Genomic DNA, 19,844 nt, shown 5'->3' on the forward strand with positions numbered 1-19,844 from the left:
GAGCTTGCTCAGCACTCTCACGATGGCTGACGTAGCCCGTTATCAGTTCTCGAGTGGCTTTCTTTCCAAGTAAACACCTTGCACTTCACACTTTACAGTATCGACTTGTAATTCGAGTGTGTCGCGTCGTGTGCTTGTCGCTTTTCAAAGGCCCGGGAGGTTTTTTCGAGTGCCCGCGCAGTTAGCCCGCCCCTTCCACCTCTTTTCGTGCCCCCTTTTCAGTTCCCCCGTAGGTAGCAGTGCGCCCATTTCCGGTCCTGTCTCTGCCTGCATCCGGTTTCTGGTTTCCGGTTTCCGTCTATCGATTTCCGCTTTTCACTTTTTGAGTTCCAGTGTTCCTGTGCCTCCGTTTTTTTTATTTATTTTTAAATTTCCCAACAGACTGATTACGGGACTACGTCATGGTTCAAATGTAAACAAACACATAACCTTGTCTCTGATTTGCGTCCTTCGCGCCGTGGTGGTAAAATGCGTCCGAGTGTTTCTAACAACTCGAATTTCTCTCGAGTCTGGTTTACTGGTTTAAAGTTTAATGAGTCCTTAATTGATTTATGACCGGACAATGACTGAATGTGATAAATTAACACAATTACTCACGAAGAATTGGTACATGAGGTCATGTTAGGTAGTTTGTTTTGGCTTGAACCAAAAGTTCCATATTATATCGAATGACGTAGTCACTAAATCAGTCTATAGGCAGCATATATTTTTGCCTCGTGATTCCATTTCTTCCCTTGTCCGATTTCTCGTTTTCCGGTTTCTGCCCATCGATTTCCGGGTCCTATTTCCTGGATCCTGGTTTCCTTGCACTTCCCTTTTTTTCCTTAATTGTCCTGGTCAATGGTCCCACAAGCAATGTATTCCTCAAAACTGGTAGATTTCCATCGATGTTTACCGGCCCGCTAAATATTAATGTGCTGACCGTTATGCTACTTCCAGTTTAAAGTGACAAATATATTGATCGTGCCACCATAGCCTTTGTATCCTCCGACAGAAAAGACTTCAGAATTTCTGCTTTCCGGTGGCGTTTCCTCTTATATTAGGCTTTTCGTACTCTAGTTTTCGTGTATCACTTGGACCGCTCTAAGCAGAAAGGAACCGTGTCATATCAGCTATTGCCAAATTTAACCGGGCAATTCACATTTTTTACACGAAAGCGGTTGTGCAAATTTGTGTGCAACTTTCAGTGAATTTTCTGCATAGTACAGAGCTAATTCCTTAAAATTTTCAAAAGAATTTGCATAAACGTTTTCTTGTAAAAAATTAAATTGCTCACTCAAATCTGGCAATAGCTGATGTGGCTTGGTTCCTTTCTGCTTAACGTGGTCCAATCTCCGGTTCCTAACCTTTGGTTTTTAGTATATTTCTTAGTGCCTGTCATGTCTTTGCCTCTTCCTTTTCCCCGTTAGAAACTAGACTCGGTGTCTTCCACTATTCCGTTTCCTGCTTTTTCCGGCATCTTTCCGCCTGACTATTTCCGGTTTCTCTCTGCTGGTTTCTAGCACGGTTCCAGTCTCGGTTAATGCTTTTTGTTCCACTTCCGTTTCCTGCTTTTTCTTCCACTTCCGTTTCCTGCTTTTTCCGGCATCTTTCCGCCTGACTATTTCCGGTTTCTCTCTACTGGTTTCTAGCACGGTTCCAGTCTCGGTTCCTGCTTTTTGTTTCACTTCCGTTTCCTGCTTTTTCTTCCACTTCCGTTTCCTGCTTTTTCCGGCATCTTTCCGCCTGACCATTTCCGGTTTCTCTCTACTGGTTTCTAGCACGGTTCCAGTCTCGGTTCCTGCTTTTTGTTTCGCGTCTTTCCCTCCCTGATTAACCCGCTATGAACTCGTAATTATTCAGAAATGAAATCAGGACCCTTCGAGCATTTATGTATTCACACGCATGAGGGATATTCAACCTCGCGCGTAACTTACATTAAAGCTGGATGGGTTTTCACACAACTTAGCGCAGCGCCTAGCTCACTCACAGTTTGCTTACTATTCCGCCATTATCTTGATATCAATCCAGGTTTTTACGTGTATAGAAATCGAAAAACCTATCAAGGGGTTGAATGGATGCCTAAATCCCTCGGGCTAAAAAAATGTTACAAGTTACGTTGAATTATTATGAAGTTTTTTCGGGATTGATTTGATTTTTCATCTCCCCACCTTTTCTTGGAAAATGACATCCAAGTCCTACGCGCCTAAATTCCTAGCTATCAGGGAAACTGCACAGAGAATTCGGAGGAAAATCCTGAAAACACAAGGAGTTTTATCACGCAGCTGTAGTGGCAAGCAGAAATTAAATGTTTTGCCTGCCTGTCTGAATAGCTGTGATGTTCATTCTCGTCTTCTTTATCTCTGCTCGTATGCAGGGAAACTCCTTAAAACACATAGATTTTAGGACTTGACAAGCTAGGACAGGCAGAAATCGAAAGTTATGACTGCCCGTCTCCACCACTGCTCGAGGATGAGGACAATTTAGAAAGAAGAAAGTTCGAAGAATTTTAGGATCCAATTCAGGGCCGGACTAGCTTACTTGCCGCCCATGGGCCGCCTGTATTTTGCCGCCCCTTTTCATTCGTTTTGAAACATCAATAAAAACCATCAAGTGAACGTGCCGAAGGGGGAGGGGTGCATAAGACGCGTTTACTCGTGTTTGACACATTTTTTGCGAAAGCCCGTCAACACTACTCTCAAAAGTTCACAGAACTTGGCGCGAAAGTTAAGGTCCGTAAGCCTATCTTTGTGTGGACAAGGCCTGCTATGTATATGAAATGAACGAAAAAATTATGAAAAAACAAACATAAATGTGGTTTAATAATTTTAACTTCTGACCGCATTGTGTTTGGCGCAATGCGTGAAGTATTCCTACAGTCTTGTCTGCACGCACTGTGTTAGACGCAATGCGTGAAGTATTCAAGCAGTCTTGTAGGCGCTGTGCGTTTCACGCCGCGCCGCCCGCTGCTGACCGCAGCGACCGCACTATCTTTGACGCAATGCGTGAAGTATTCATGCAGTCTTGTAGGCGCTAGTGTTACATGCCGACCGCCGCGCCGCGGGTTTCTCCTTTTCATCTCAAGTTCTCGTCATTATTGCTCTCTGCGCCGCGCCGTTCCAGGCCAAATTCCGTATTCGGTTTCTCTCTTAGTCTTAACTCGACTAATTAAAGGTGCTGTCTATTTCATCACAGAAAGACGACAAAATTGAGATACCTTCTCAGGAAATGAGAGATTTCGTCACCTATTCTCGTTTGGAATTTTTACTTTCTCGCTCCCATAGGGTAGAGAGGAAGTATTGTCATCCTCCAAAAAAAAAAAAAAAAAAAAAAGTTGAAATTTTTTTTTTTTCTGAATCCGATTTTTCTTTACAGCTACATTTAAAAAAATTTAAAATTTGCCGCCATGGGCTGCGGCCCATGTGGCCACCGCCAACCCCTAAATCCAGCCCTAGTCCAATTATATAGACTATCAGTATACCAAACGTTTTAGTTGTCTGAAGGGCTGTCATGTTGAATTTTTTTTAAAAAATTGCTTGAGCACCGAGGAAAATTAAAAACAAGAATTGGAGAATGGGTTTGGTGCTAAAAAGATACAGCAAACTCAAAAGGCTTAGCTAGACGAAGAAGACATGGAGGGATCCTATTGATAGAAGCGAGTATGGTTACAATTTGACAAAAGAGGTGAGTTATAGACTAACTGACCGCAACCCACGAGAGACTCTATGCTTAGTCCATCATTGTCTCCCTTTCGTCTGTAACAACCACCCGTTTCAACCAATTGGATAGCTCATTTTTCTTTTGTCTATTGCTTTGTCTATAAATTCCAAAAATCAGGCTGCAGGCAAGTTGTGCCTTGAAGAGTAGCGACATTTTATGATGCCCTCGATGTTATTTGTGCGATTTATCCCTATTTAGTCCCAGATTGTTTTCAGAGGCCTGTATGCAATATTTTCTGCAACGCGTTTGGCTTTCTCGAAAAAGTAAACCCAACGCGCTTATCAAATTGTTGTTCAATTATTGGACCATTTCTAGATGCGTAACGAAGTCATATGATTTCGCGAGAGTTGAAAATCTGAAAACCTTTGAACCAAAAAAAAAAAAATTCAGTCTCCACAATTTTTAGGGCTTTTCCGAAAAAATGTTACCTTTACCGCGGGGTCGAGAACAGTTTGCACCTCTGTTTCGTTCATTCAGTTGGCTGTATCTTGAGTACCTGTATAGCGAGAGTATGGACAGATGTGAAACTCCGAAAATCCATCAGGCCTTCACCGATGCCTCCGCGAATGAAGTTAGGTCCCAGAAATGCAGCCAACCTATGAATTTCAATTATCCAGAGCGATTTACTAATATAATTGTTAGGAACCGTCGTTTATAAAGCACGTATTTGACTTCGTTCTTGCATAAATTTACTCATTTTTGTGGAAGAACACTCATTTATGTACATTCTTGGCCCCCCTGGTTAGAATTGGAATTTGCAGACTTAGCAGACTGGCAGTGAAATTTTGTGTGTTAGAAGTTGGTTAGAAGAATGGTTGCTTTTTGGGCCCTAGGCCTTACATGAAGCGATGTGTCCATACTCTCGCTATATAGGTGGTACTCTAGTGTGTAACAAACCCATCTGAAAGCAGATGCATGTAACGTCGCAAATTTTTTCGAGTGTTGCGGGACTTTTCGACGCAGATGCGTGCGGCGATCCGGCAGCCGTGTGGGAGAATGTTTGTTCGAGTGAAGTTGTGTTTGTCTCCGTGTTTTGGTTCGAGAGGCGCCTCTCACGGTGCACGCCTTCAAGTGCTCCCGTCGGGCCCCGCCTATGATTTTGGCCGTGATTGCTTCGCCAGCCCCCAACCCCGAACCCTCCCGACACTTATTATCATTCCGCATGTTTTCAAAATGCCATCAAGTAATATCAGCGTAGTCCCTGATCTCTCAATACAGTTGTAATGTAATAAATATAATAAATATATATAACAAATATATAAATACCTGATGCATCGCAGCTGGTTTTGAACTCAAAGACTTTTCGAGGAAATCCCTCCACATTTAGAAAAATTATCGATTGAACGAATCAATCGAGATTTCGGTAGCACCGCGCAGATCAAACTCGAAGTCAACGTGGCTCGGTCGGACGAAGTACACGAGTGGAAACTCCGGAAACTGGGTCATCACTCTGCCGCGCTAAGGAAAAACGCCGTATAAACCCTCGTGAGTTGCCGAATTTCTCCCAATAGTATATTTACTTTTCGGGGAAGGTTATGAACATGTTTTCTCCAGATTTACCGACACGCTAGAGTGAATTACGATCATTTCAACAACAAAAATGCATATTTTCCGAAAAAATTAATTTTTTTAGCATTTAATTCAGCCACGAGCTCGTTTAAAAGTGTGACGTAACGCCCGCGATTTCCGCTGCGATTTTCCAGTAATTCCCATCTTTCTTTATGTCGGCTCCGACCTTGTGAACTCGTGTTCATTGGCGGGCCCAGCAAATTGGCAGCATGGTATTTTCTCCATTTAAACCTATGGAAACGTATCGATTCTTGGAGGGGCCAGGCACTCCAACAAGAATCGATTATTTAGCAAAGGTTTAAACGGAAGAATCCGGTGTTGCCAAATTGCTGGATCCGCCTCTGCTCGTGTATGCGTATCGTCCTGCTAAGGCAGAACGTCGTACGAAGAATCGAATGCTTCCAAATTGCCTCCCTTAAAATTTGTATTTCTCAAGAAAATCCGGAATATTTTTTCTTGAAAATTTCAAATAGTTTAGATCGAATTGCGAATTGAATTCTCTGAAAAACTGGAAGATACATATTCACACACTGAATTACAAACTCCAGCTGTAGAAGTTCTAACTTACGGGCTGTATGAACGCACCATCTGTTCCGGGTTCCGTGTCCGAAAGTTCCGGGTGTAGCACCCGCAGCTCCGGCTCCTAAACGTGGAACATGCTCGAGGCTACGGCCTCAGCACCCGGCATGTTCGGCCTCAGACCGCTGGATAGACGGTATGTTCACATGGACCATAAGCACGGCTTCCACAGCAGGGCTGGATTTGCCTACTTGCCGCCTCCTTCTCATTCGTTTTGAAACATCAATAAAAACCATCAAGTGAACGTGTCAGCGGGGGAGGGGTGCATAAGACGCGTTTACTCGTGTTGGACACATTTTTTGGGAAAGCCCTGTCAACACTACTAGCAAAAGTTCACGGGACTTTGCGCGAAATTTAAGTTTCGTAAACCTATCTCCGTGTGGTCAAGGCCTTCCATTCATAAGAAATGAACGAAAAAATAATGAAAGAACAAACTTAAATGTGATTCAATGATTTTAACTTCCGCCGCGCCGCGCAGACCGCACCGTGTTTGGCGCAATGCGTGCGAAGTATTCCAACAGTCTTGTAGGTACTATGATTTTCACGCCGACCGCTGCTGAACGCACTGTTTGACGCAATGCGTGAAGTATTCATGCATTCTTGCAGGCGCTATCCGTTTCGCGCTGACCACAGTGACCGCACTGTGTTTGATGCCGTGCGTGAAGTATTCGTGCAGTCTTGTAGGCGCTAATATGTGTTAATTACTTGCCGATCGATCGCCGCGCCGAGATCTTCTCCTTTTCATCTCAAGTCCTCGTCATCATTTCTCTCCAAGTCGCGCCGTTCCAGGCCAAACTGCGTGTTTGGTTTCTCTCTTAACTCGACTAATTAAATGAGGTGCTGTCACTTGTATCACTGAAAGACGACAAAATTAGAAATTACTATACTCTCAGGAAATGAGAGATTTTGTCGCCTCTTTCGTTTGTAATTTTTTTCTTCTAAATCCGATTTTTTTATACCTACATTTAAAAAAATTGCAAAATTTGCCGCCCCCTAGATTTTCCACTCCAGATTTGCCGCTCCCTAGATTTGCCGCCATGGGTCGCGGCCCATGTGGTCACCCCTTAATCCGGCTCTGTTCCACAGCTGGAGTGTTTTTTTTTTTTTTTTTTTTTTTTCAGTGCAAGTATCTCAAAAATTCGTATTTTATCGAAGACAATTTTGCAACATTTGAATGCTTACTCATGGTGTCTTTTCTTAGCTTGGCAGCTTCTCTCCCCTCCCGTCCCGCGGAAGATGGAACTTTAGATACTCATTTTACGGAATAGGAATCTGCCAAAATCTGCATGTTGCGGTGCAGGATTCGACCAAATTTCCCATGTTGCGGAATAGGACTCGGCCGAAAGTCGCATGTTGCGGAATAGGGATTTGCCGTTGTCCCGGAATAGTGCTCTGCCGAAAGCCTCATGTCGCGGAATCGGATTCCGCCGAAATCATTATGTCGTGGCGTAGGATTTTGCCGAAAGTCTCGTGTTGTGGAATAGGATCCTAGCAGAATTCTCATGTTGCGGAATAGGATCCTGCCGAAATTCTCGTCGCTCAGCGTGCGCTACGGTCTCCTGTCGGCCCGGTGCCCCGCCGACGACGGAGAAAGTCGTACGGAGGATGAAAGGTCACGTATGTAAGTTTATTACCGCTTTATCGCTTTTTACTTTATTTTTACGGCTGTCGCGTCCTTCGTTTAAGTTTTGCTTTCGCCGGCTTTGCGTTTACTCTGAGCAAAGACCCCAGGGCTGGGGACGGAGTGATCGAGGTGGAAAATCGGAAGTTTCCTCGGGAAAGGGGCGGATTTTATGACCGACCTCCTCGAGGCTCCAGATTTTTCTGCGGTTATGCATTTGTCTCGTGAGGAACGGAAATTTTTTTACGATATTCCTTTTGACTCCGTATTTCCTGCGAGAGTTCTTGCAATATTGACTGACACAACTCAGTTTTTAACAAGCATATACAAATATTTGAGCAATTTTTGTTCAAAATCTGTTCGATTTTGTTAACGGTTTTGCATTTGTCTCGCGAACAGCAGGAATTTTGTTGCAATATTCATTTTTACTCTGTATTTCTCAAAAGATCGCAAAATTGACGTAAAAATTAAATAATTTAATTTTTTAAAAGAAAATACTTGTGAAATACAGCGCGAAGGAATGGTAAATTCTACCAATCTTCAAGTCGATTCTGCCAGGGGAATGGTTATCTGTATTAGTATAAAGTAACGTTAACCTTTCTACTGGCAGAATTGACGCTGTGTGAAATACAGCGTGAAGTAATGGGAAATTCTACCAATCTTTTCTTTCAGTGTAGTAACCTATTTTATTGCGGCATTGCCACAGTTTAAGGTGATTCGATGGACGCCATATTTTGTATCAGAACGGCATGCGATATATCGCATCAATTGGCTCCATTTTTTCAGCTACTCGTCATTTTTCTCCAATTTTGAGATCGCAATTCTGTTGTCAGGAGACTAAAGCAATCTTTTACCAATTTTAACAGAGAAATTCAACGTAATGAAGGCGTGGTTTTTTTAGAGAGAAAACATCGCATTCGATACTAATATCGAAACTGCACTCGAATGCGATATTTTCTCTCTAAAAAAACCACGCCTTTATTACGTTGAATTTCTTTGTTATAATTGGTAAGTGGGTGCTTAAGTCTCCTGACAACAGAATTGCGATCTCAAAATTAGAGAAAAATGACGAGTAGCTGAAAAAATGGAACCAATTGATGCGGTATATCGCATGCCGTTCTGAGACAAAATATGGCGTCCATCGAATCACCTTAAGCTCCCTATTTAAGTCGGGTCTTAGCCCCTACCCCTTTTTCCCCCTAGAAATACCGTGTGGCTTTTTACTTTGCGTTAACGTTGGTTTTGTGTTTGTTTTTTGGACAGGATGGTCCTTGAGTCGAAGGCGGCGGGATCACACATCGACTACGGGAGCATAGCGAGCAAAAGACAGAGCCGGGAAGCGGAGAGCGAGTGCGGAGAAGGCGCGGACAGCGGAGCAGACACAGGTCCAGGCACAGGCGAAGGGACAGGCGCAGGGACGGGGACAGCGGGGACGGACGGCACGACGACGGGGACGCCGTTAGTAAGCATCCATGACACGGCAAGCACCCCCAACGGCCAGCAACAACAACAGCCCGGGGACGCTCACTCTAAGCCGGACCAAAGCATGACACAGAGCCATGGCATGGTGAGTTCAACTTTTCCACTCCTCTTGATTCTCTTCATCTTTAGCTCGGTAAAAGAGATATAACACAATGGACCACCCAGGGGCGGATCCAAGGGGGGTGATGGGGGATCGCCCCCCCCCCCTGGAGCCAAAAAAAAGAGGGAGGGAAAGAAAGGAAAAAAAGAGAAGAAAAAGAAGGGAAAGGAAAAAAGAGAAATTTCAGCTCTGAGACCAAAAATGACCTCATTCTCTCCCTATCCATCAATTTTTCGGAAAATCGAATTTTCCCCCAAAAAAATGTCCTTTTCATATGCCAAAACGTGTTTTTGGAAACATCGAATTTGGAAAAAAAATTTCCATGCAATGTTTGATTGAAGCAGGCTATTTTTCATAAAATCTCGTAAACTGTTTGAAATCTCCAGTTAATAACGCGTAGATGCAATCGTTGTTGCTCCAAAGTTGTCCGGGTTGCGCGTAGAGAAAATTGAAGGCACTCTGTTTTTGCAGTGCTCGCAGTGCAATGATGTTTCCCTCGATTCAAAAACGAGAAAAGAATCAAGAGCAAATCCCGTGTCTGCAAACTTGTTGGTGGGACAGAAACCGTGCAGTTGCTCTCCTAGGTATCCAAGCAACGTCTCTGGATTCAGAAGAAGTTAATTTCGTATGAAACTTTTTCCCGAACAACACTCACCTCCGCCCAATGATGACTGATGAACGACACTTTGTGCGGCAGTTGGTGGAACAAGTTTGTCAAACTATTGGAGTTTCTCGTTTGTCATCATTGGGCCAAGGTGAGTGTCAATATCCAAAAATTACAACCACATTGTTGATATTTTTGAGGTTATGTGACATTTTTATCTAAGTTAACATATTTTTATTTAAATACTATAAACGCTCATATCGTGATGTGAGTGTGTGTGCTTCGAATCGTGATCGCAAGTTTTTGGTCGGAAAAATCTGGGTCAGCATGTCTTAGCAGAGCCGTCAATTAATGTCCATCGACGCACATAACTCGACCTAGCACTCGATGAAATATCAAAAAAGAAATGTGAGTCAACCTTCCTCAAAGGAATATTACCCATTTAGAGCCTATCAAATTCGTTTTTTAGCAAAGTCCATTCCAAAAATTGAGTATCAGACAAGCAGAGATCCTTGACAATTGTTTTGGAAAAGTCGTTCTCAGGTCGACACATGGCAACAAAGCCAGAAATATGTTGAAGTTCGTAGATCAACCTATGAACGAGGTATTTACCAGTATTTGTAACACAGATCAAATGGATATTAGACCATACAATAGGAGGATTCAGTGGCGGGGGGCGTTGGGGGTGTACACTGTACGCTCCCCCTCCCCCTCCGCGTTTGCCCGGAAAAAGGAGTAAGAAAAAGGCAAGAAAGAAAAAAGGAAGAAATAGAGGAGAGAAGAAGGAAGGATGCTTACATTTCTTTCTTATTCATGAAAAAATTGACTCAAGTTCCATATGAGTTGCTTGAAACTTTCGAGAATTTTTCGGGGAACCCCCCGGACCCCCCTTACGCTCTCCTCCCCTCCCCCCCCCCGTTCGAGGTGTCGGAATCCACCTACAGAGTATACTAATAATGTCATTTGTACTTTTGCCATTTGACGAATAATACTAATTGAGAAGACTTGTATTTTGTTGATATGTTGATTTCCAGAATGTCCGTCGTATTGCTCGTTTTCCTCGCTAAATTTTAAAGGGATGTCGTGAGCAGGCTTTCATTTAGGAGGGTATGGGTTCGATCGACATGAATCGATCGACACCGATTCAATCGACAAATGATCAAAAAACCTGTGTCAATTCAATCGACAAGTGAAAACGTGAATCAATCGACACCGATTCGATCGACAGTTAATTTAAAAACACCCTTGTCGATTCGATCGACATATGAATTGATCAAAAAATGAAAACGGGAATCAATCGACACCGATCCCGTCGACAAAATTCGATTGATTCACGGGCTTGTCGATCGTGTTTTTAAATTAACTGTCGATCGAATCGGTGTCGATTGATTCATGTCGATCGATTCGCGTTTTCATTTTTCGATCGATTCATGTCGATCGAATCGACACCGGTTTTTTTATAAGATGTCGATCGAGTCGGTGTCAATCGATTCATGTCGATCGATTCACGTTTTCATTTTTCGATCGATCCATGTCGATCGAATCAACACCGGTTTTTTAACAATTTGTCGATCGAATCGGTGTCGATTGATTCACGTTTTCATTTTTCGATCGATTCATGTCGATCGAATCCATACCCTCCTTTCATTTATAATTTTTCTAGTGGCACAACAAGAGGGGGTGAAATTCAAGCACTTTTCGAGCAACCTTCAAGAAATCAACCTTTTTTCAAAATCAAGCACTTTTTAAAGCCCCATTAGCCATGCAGGAATCGCCTTGAGCCTCCGTCCGAGTTCCGCCATCAGTGGCGTGGCGTGAATTGCGATGTATCGATTGTTGTGCCATTTAAACCTATGGTAAAGAATCGATTATCAAGGCGTTCGCTGCGAACACCCTGTTTATCGATTCTTTTCTATAGGTTTAAATGGCATAACAATCGATAAATCGCAAAGCACGCCACGCCAGTGCCATGTATGTTTAGCATATGAGGATGAATGGTCAAGAATATTGGCAACGGGGATTGGTTGCGTTGTTTACGACTTAGCTTTGGCGCGCGACGTGATTGTTTTAACGTCACTGTCATGCTCTGACTTTGAGCCCTAGCCGCCTTTACTTGCAGAAAAAACCGCCTAACTTAAACAAAAACCCGTCGGAGGTACGCTGTTTTTGCATGAGCTTTGCAGCTCCCATGACTAAAACTCACCACCCACCATTATCCCGGGAGAGGGGGGGGGGGGGGGTGAGCAAGCACTCACTTGCACGCAGCTTCACACAATCCACGGAAGTGTGTATTGGTTTCCGTACACGATGGAAGACACTAACAAGAAGCCCACGACGTTGCAGTGCAGGATTGCACTTAATTTTATAATAAGGAACCGATATTTCTGGCTTCTCAGGGATTCATCAGGGCTGTTTGTTTTAAAAATTTTGCACATAAACGTCGGAATTAGTTTTCCCAAAGGGGAAAAATAAAAAAAAATCCTAACAAAGGATGACTCATTTAAGTAGGTTAAAGAGAAACTCTGCGCATCATGCGCAGGTACCTAATTTTTTTTAGATTTCGAGGGCCGGCAACGTAGCAATTCATTTAAATGATGTATTTCTCGGAAAATTGTCGCGATAAAAATCTGTAATATTTGACTTGATCGGCACAGTAGGCAACGCTAGAGTTAAGTTCAGGTGTAGGAGAAACAAAACTTTATTTAGTGTCGCGCGTGACTGGCACTGAACGAATTTCATGACAAGGCCCGGATGCAACTATTCGGGCTCCATGGATGTTCGTATTGCATACGTATGGGAGTGAAGGCGTTTTGACTTGAGACACTGACCGCCTCACCAGCGACGCTCAGTGGAGCGAGTTAATGAGAGGTGTCTGACAAAATGTGGAAACATTGAAAGCTCAAATCGACATTAATATGGAGCATAGGGATTTTAGAAGTAGTTTTATTGATTCACTCGCTTAATTTTCTTCAAAAAAACACCCATGAAACCAGTGTTCGAAACTCACAGGCGCCAAATGTGCCTAAAAATCGGCCATGACGCCTAAAAAATGAAGAATCTGCGCCAACGTGGCCTCTAAAAATCTGGATTCTCACAGGAAGTCACATAAAGAACAAAACATCTATTTAAATTGAAAAAACTCAGAATTTTCAGCTTGCTTTTTCTATTCTTCACGATTTCATTCCTAGTGCTTTTGTCTTCCCCAAGTTACAGCTACTTATTAGTTCTGTTACGAAAACATCCTGCGTCTAACTTTTTACTAAATGCGCCGCAATATGTAGATTTAAAGTCAATTTGGCCCCTAAAAAACTTCAATGACGCCTAAAAATCGGGCTTGATGCTCCACATGGCTCCTAAAACTCAAAGGTGAGTTTTGAACACTGCATGGAACGCAAATGTCGTAAGCAACATGAAATCAAAACTTAAATTTTATGGTCAAAAGTGATTTTTCGGTGATTTTCGTTGCGTAATTCATGTTTCACGTGATCATTTCGAAGAGAAGCAAAAAGCCGAGAGCCTGAATTTCTGCCTCGTCTAGTGGTCCATTACAAGCATGACACTCGTGGTGTTCCCGTTCAAACAAGAGATGGAGTCAAATTTAACGGTGGTAATCGGTCCAGTTAACCGCGGTCGTTTATTCCGCCGCCGTTCTCGATGCAGTGCGATGCAGATGCAGCCACGAGGCATGAGTCGCCCGAATCGAAAATGCATCCATGCAAATGCCAATCAATGGTGAAGCGTGAATTTTGCATTCGCATTATTCGCCGCCCGTTCCCGCTCCCGTTCCCCTGTTCCCGCTTCCACGATTCACTTTCACCGGCTCTCACGCCGTGGGATGACGAGGCGGCTCGAGCCGCGCTTCCACAGACAGTGCGCGACGCCAAGTCAACCAACTCGCGCAAACTAGAGTCCCTTTATACTGAGAGTCAAGACAATGTGAATCCATTTCTGATTGGTTCCCGTATTTTAGGCCTCCACAGAGTCACAAATAGGAATAAAGATTACATTTTCACAAATTGCAAAGATTATAATCTGGAGTGGACCAGGGAATTACGGGTTCGGCAAGGAACAAACAGAAAGAGAGAAAGGAACGGAGAAAGGAATTTGAGAATGGGCCGATCAAAGATTACAAAAAACGTTCAATTTCTGTAATCCTTATTCCCGTTTGTGACTCCATTAGGGGGTGTTGTCTTGACTCTCAGTATAAAGGGACTCTAGCGCAAACGGCCCATCACTAAATTCCTCTTTTCCCAGACGAAAGACACTGGGGAAAAAAAACACATTGGATCTAGAGTCCAGACTCTTAAAAACATCGACAAGAAAAAATCCTCTTGATTCAATCAGAATCTAGCTTAAATCAAGAACCAAGCCTCTTAATTTGAGCGGATTTCCTTTTGATTTAAGCTTAAATGGACGTATTTCTATCAAACGGAACGGAGCGCCAAATTGAGTTCCTTTTGAGGAATTTAGAATGCCGGATAGCGCGCGTTCTGTCAAACGGAACTGAGCGCCATGGAAAAGCATTGCGAATATGGGACAGAACGAGCCCGACGCCTGATTCCGCCGCCAATCCAAGCTCCTCTCTACCTTCCTCACCCTATGGCGCTTAGGTCCGTTTGATAGAAACACGTCCAAATCTGATTGAATCTAGAGTCCTTTTTCTTGTCAATGTTTTCAAGAGTCTGGACTCTAGATCCAATGTGTTTTTTTTTTTTTCCAGTGGAGCGTAACTCCATTCCATGCTTGCAAAATTCACTCCAACAATTCGACTTGTTACAAGAATAATGTCATTTTCGTCAAAATTATATTTTTTCAAAATCCACAACCCTTCACAGTGAGCTGTTCGTGGGATCTCGCGGAACGAAGTGCCCTTTTTCGTGCCTCGTATCCCTTGAATTTTGAGTTTAATCCAAAGGTCTTACAGGAACTTTTTCAAAGAATTAACGGCATTTTTTCAAAATTTACAGTCCTTCAAAATGATCTCTCCCTGTGATTTTGCTAAAAATCATGTTTGGCTCCTAACCTCCCCCCCCCCCCCCCAATTTTAACGTACCTCATATTCACTTGACGTGTACAAAGAGACCATAGAGAGGTATAGTCCGCCATGCGAATTTCGAATGAAATTGAACGAATAGATTTAAAGACACGACTGTACACAGATTTGGGGCCGCGAAAGTTAACTCGCGATCACATTCTGTTCTTTCACTATGGGCCTCGCGTCGCGGCCTGCCTGTGGGATCGTACCTTCGAACGATTTGTCCGAGCGCCCCCGTAGCCTACTCACATAAATCCTCGTTTCACCAACGGAAGGACGCATCTCAATATTGGTGTGAGTCCTGAAAATCTTAGAATTATACGGACGACAGAGCTCATCTAAAAATGCACTTGCGCCTTCAAGTCAAAGGAGAGACAATATATGCCGACAGCCAAGTCGCTTCCACCCGATCTCCGAGTGCATTCGCAGAAATAAACTGCCATGACAAGGAAAATCGTCTTTGTCGGCGGAAATACACTCACCACGAAATCAGAGCATGACGTCTAGGATCTGGAAAACGCGAGATCTATCAAGAAACGAAAATTTACGGGAAAATCCAGGTATTCATGGAAAATAATTTGACTCGAGGAAAAAAGGTGAAAGAAATTCTAGACTTGCTTACTATGAGATGTCATCGTCACTGTCATGTCGAGAATCGCTCGTCTACAGACCCTATAATTGAATCTACGTGGATGCGACAAGACGAGACTCATTGTCAGCCCCATCTTAACCATGCAATGTATTGCATTTCGATGTATCATCGTGCTGCAGCATAAACGATGCATCAGAGGGTAACCAGTGGCGTGGCGTGCTCTTGCGATATATCGCTTGATCTACCATTTAAACCTATGGAAAAGTATCAATAAACAGGGTGTTCCCAACGAAAACCGTAATAGTCGATTCTTTACTACAGCTTCAAATGGGGAATATCCAGATATTGTTACCAATAGAGAGTTGTATTTTGTGGTCTTTTTATGAGGGATTCTCGAGAAACTTTTCTATTAACTAGGATATAAACTAAGTTTAAATGCAAAATAAAATATACTAACGAAATTAAAAATTTTTGTTTTAGTTCACGTAGAAAAATTTTCCGAGATTCCCCGGTCCCTGTGTAAAGACCACAAAATACAACTCTCTGGTAACAATATATTCATGAAAGAGATATCATGATTATATCATGATTGCATGTTTTTCAACGTGTATTATAGGGTTGTTTTCAATTCGCCTTCAGCTGCGTCCTCAGCAATTGTTGTTACGAATATGTCGTGCGTGCTGATCTCAGGTCATTACATACTTGATTCTCTGAAGGCGTTTAATGTGCGAAAGTAGAGCATTCTGTCGGAGAACAACCGAAGTAAGATTGAATGAATCGCTCAATCCCTACTTCGTTTGTTCTCCGACAGAACACGCTCCCGGCGCACATAAAACGCCTTCAGATAGTCGAGTATATATTGAGCTAAAGTAAGCACGCACAACTTATCCGTAACAACAATTTCTGCAGACGTAACTGAAGGCAAATTGCTTTCGCTCATAAAATGACTTCAGAGAGTCAAGTATGTGATGGGCTGAAATCAGCACGCACAACATATTCGCATGCATACGCAGAAGAGGGCGAATTGTTCAATTAAAAAAAGAAAGAGAATGATCGGTAGTCTGTATATAACGAGCGGGTATGAATTCGATCGACATGAATCGAACGAAAAATAAAAACGTGGTCCGATCGACACGGATTCAATGGACAAATAAATAAAAAAGCGGATGAAAATCAGTAGAAAACTTGCATTTATGTACTATGAAAATTTCCAATTGCGATATCTCGAAATTATGATCAGCTAAGCTTTTGATTATTCGCGATTTTAAGTCCACACGTGCCATTGACTCACCCCCTTGCAAATTGTTTTTGGTTACATTTTTGTCGCTTCCTCCCCCCCCCCCCTTTCTTTCTTTGCTTCAAGACCATAGTGCTTCCATGTGCACTTGATCAGCCCCGATAACCCCATTCACGCATTTTCAGGTTAGAAATTCGCAGAAGAGAGCGGCACTCTACTTGAAAGCACTGTTTTCATTGGCTCTCTGGAGGAATATTGTCACTTACTGTTTTCTTGCCTAAAACTACGTCATTTTTTCTGCCGTGATAGCGAAGAGAGCCGCAAGTGCAAAATTTTCGAAATCGAGTTTTCTTCAAAATTCGTCTAAACTCTTTTAGATGAAATTACTGAGGCAGCTAAAACAGCAAAATTCATCCTAATGTAATGAAAACGAGACGTATGTAAAAGCCATAAGTGCACAAAAAATGACACAGTTTTTTTTCAAGACAGCCGTAGATGCATGAGAGCCAATGAGAACAGTGCTTTCCAGTAAAGTGCCGCCCTCTTCTGCCAATTTCTAACCTGAAAATAAGTTTGTTGTGCGTCCAAAACGCAACCACGAAAGCATGCAGAAGATAGCACTTACGGCTGTCTTGCCTAACAATAACCTAGCATGAAAATGAAAAATACCCTTTTTATGTAATGGAAATAAAATCAGTCGATTTTTAATCACCCATACGATTTCTAGGAGTCTTCCGGACGATTAGTGGCAAATTGACAAAGAACGGAGGCTTCTTTCAATAAAATGCTCTTGTCAGAAGCTTCTGAGCCCGTTTTCTCAAAACTTCATTTTTGCACTTACGGCTCTCTTCGCTATCACGGCAGTTTTGCGCACTTACGGCTTCCTTTTACGTCTCAATTTGAATTGATTACGACGAATTTCGCTGTTTCAGCAATTTCATTGATTTCATCTAAAAGAGTCCAGACGGATTTCGAAGGAAACTCAATTTCGAGACACTTACTGCTCTCTGCGCTAGGTATCACGGCAGCATTCTATGGAGCTTGGAGTAACACCTTCCAGAGTTTCGCACTGAAAAAAATACCTCGGTGCATTTACTAAGAAAAGGGTAAAATTACCAATAGTCCAGTACCAATAGATCTAAAAAGGGGGGTATGAATGCAAGAAAGAGGTCAGAAGAGGTTAAAGCTGATTCTTATGTATTTTTGGTCGCTGAATCCGAATTTGATGCTTCCCACCAAATCCGCCTTGTGCGTTTTCCGGAAAAGCCGGAAAACTGCCGAAAATCACGTTTTTACGCGCTTTTCCGGGAATAAATAGCTTAATAATCGTCGGAGCGTAAAATTAGTTATTAGCCAAGTTGTAGCCGAGTAAATTGCCGACAACATTGAAAGGGACAAGTTTTCGCTAGGACTTAAATTTAAGCCACCAGAGCCCGCGAAAGTTCGAAATCGGCCAAAAATCACGTTTTCTCGCGCCTTTCCGGCCATAACTCCCTTAATTGACTTTTAATCGAAAAAGTCAAGAGAAATGGAGTTTTAGGTAATCAAATTTTGAACAAATTTCGATGTGACACTTTTCGGTATGATTCACTTATCGGCCGCTAGAGCGCGCCGAAGTGCAAAAAACCCCTGGAGGTAGGCAATTTCGTCGATTTTCTGCTCAAATGCGATCATATCAGCTATTAATTCACCGTTAATACGCTGCAAATTCAAAACCGATGCATATTTGTAAAACAGATGATTTAAGGAACTATTTTTCCTAAAATAGAGCTCCCACCCCCCCCCCCCCTCCAACTTACTGAAAGCGCTACGGCTGCGTTTATACATAATATTGAATCTAGAGAACTTTCTTTCTCTTTAATTCTGAAGAATAACTCCAGGGTTAGGAGAGAACAGTGGATTTGATGTCAATATCGGATATTTTGATCAATCATAATATTAGGTCACACGTGAGAATCATATTTCAGCGAAAAATTAAGCCTTGGCCTAGAAAACATTCATAAACATCCTTTCCTCATCCTTTTTGAGAAATTTTTGACAACGGTTATTCGATAAGACGCGGGATATTCCTAGTGACTCAAGCGTGTCAATGAGTCACCGAGAAACAATTTTTTTTTTTTTTTTTTTTTAAAAAAAAAATTAATGAAGAAGTCCCAAGTTCAATGGAAGATATAAACGATTTCGGCCGTGCCGCCGTTATGATGCAATGAGCAAAACATATACATTTTTTCCTCCAAGACTCTTCATCTTCTTTTCTGTGTTTCACAATGACAGTCTCTAAAAATGTTAAAAGGCCTTCATGGGACAATCGACTAGGCATTCCCCAGGAAATTATTGATGGGAAAATATTTTTGCGTTTTGTAGATTTTGGACCGAATGTCTTCAGAAATTAAGGTGGCATCGTGTTCATCGCTACTTTTATTCGGGTAAAATGCGTCCGGAAAAGGACTTGAAAACCAATATTTCTGAAATAAACTATAGAAGACTCTCCCGATTATCTTGATATAATGCAGTCACTTTCATAATTTGTCATCAACTCATGTTTAACAGTTCTTAAATCAAGTTTATATTCTCCCTTAAATTCGCCAATAAAGTCTGTCAACATGAATTGACACTCATTTGAGTATAAAGCCAAGTAATCAAAAATCTGTCGCATGGCCTCGGAAATAAGCTCTTCATACGGCCCTTTCTTACGTGAAGTCTCCGATTTAGTCACAGGAAAAGACAATCTTATAAACTTTAAATTACGATGTGAATGATACCTGGTTTCCTCTGCAACTAAATCCTCCACCTTGCGTAATCTTGACGCAGCATAGCTGAGCACCAAGGATTCGTTGTATGCATAGCACACAATAACCGATCCCGCATATTTAATGCAGTTACATTGTTCACGATTACACGTCCATGCAATTGAAGTTTATTGTTTTTTAGCTTTACATCAGCAGGAATACTTTCACCACAAAATGAGCAACATCGCTTAAAGTCACATTCTGGCTCATCGGAGCGCACTTGTCTCAGCCTGATAGATCGTTCCTGAATTTTTAGCATCCGCTTCAAATGAGCAACGATTGATTTTTCATTCACATATTCTTTTTGACATTTTTATTGCTCTGTCACTGTAGCGAGGGAGGCAATAGCTCGTATTTTTTTTACCTTGTTTTCTAATACCTGCTCTCCAAAATGAGGGCAAGCCTTTTCTCTCCTACCAACACTGGTCTGGCCGTTTCAAGTACTTTCTCACAAATTAATGAGATACAAACTCATCACGTATTATCGATATGGCGCGTAAATTAACGAAAAATTCTGACAAAAATGATTCAAGTTAG

General features: G+C 42.3%; 1 protein-coding gene across 4 annotated transcripts in view; it reads left to right on the forward strand.

Annotated features, from left to right (window-relative positions):
* LOC109042159 (phosphatidylcholine:ceramide cholinephosphotransferase 2) overlaps positions 1 to 19,844 on the forward strand; it is a 118,289-nt gene that overhangs the window by 76,502 nt on the left and 21,943 nt on the right. The window contains exons 1-2 of one of the 4 annotated variants that reach the window (XM_019058750.2): positions 7,052 to 7,468; positions 8,732 to 9,035. In XM_019058750.2, the coding sequence (XP_018914295.2) occupies positions 7,350 to 7,468; positions 8,732 to 9,035 (423 nt within the window). In that variant the 5' untranslated portion in view covers positions 7,052 to 7,349. Of the gene's footprint in view, positions 1 to 7,051; positions 7,469 to 8,731; positions 9,036 to 19,844 lie in introns of those variants that run through there. The other 3 variants (XM_019058751.2, XM_019058753.2, XM_019058752.2) reach the window with 3 other exon arrangements.

Source organism: Bemisia tabaci, chromosome 5 (assembly GCF_918797505.1).
Source record: "Bemisia tabaci chromosome 5, PGI_BMITA_v3".
NCBI classification, from domain to species: Eukaryota; Metazoa; Arthropoda; class Insecta; order Hemiptera; family Aleyrodidae; genus Bemisia; species Bemisia tabaci.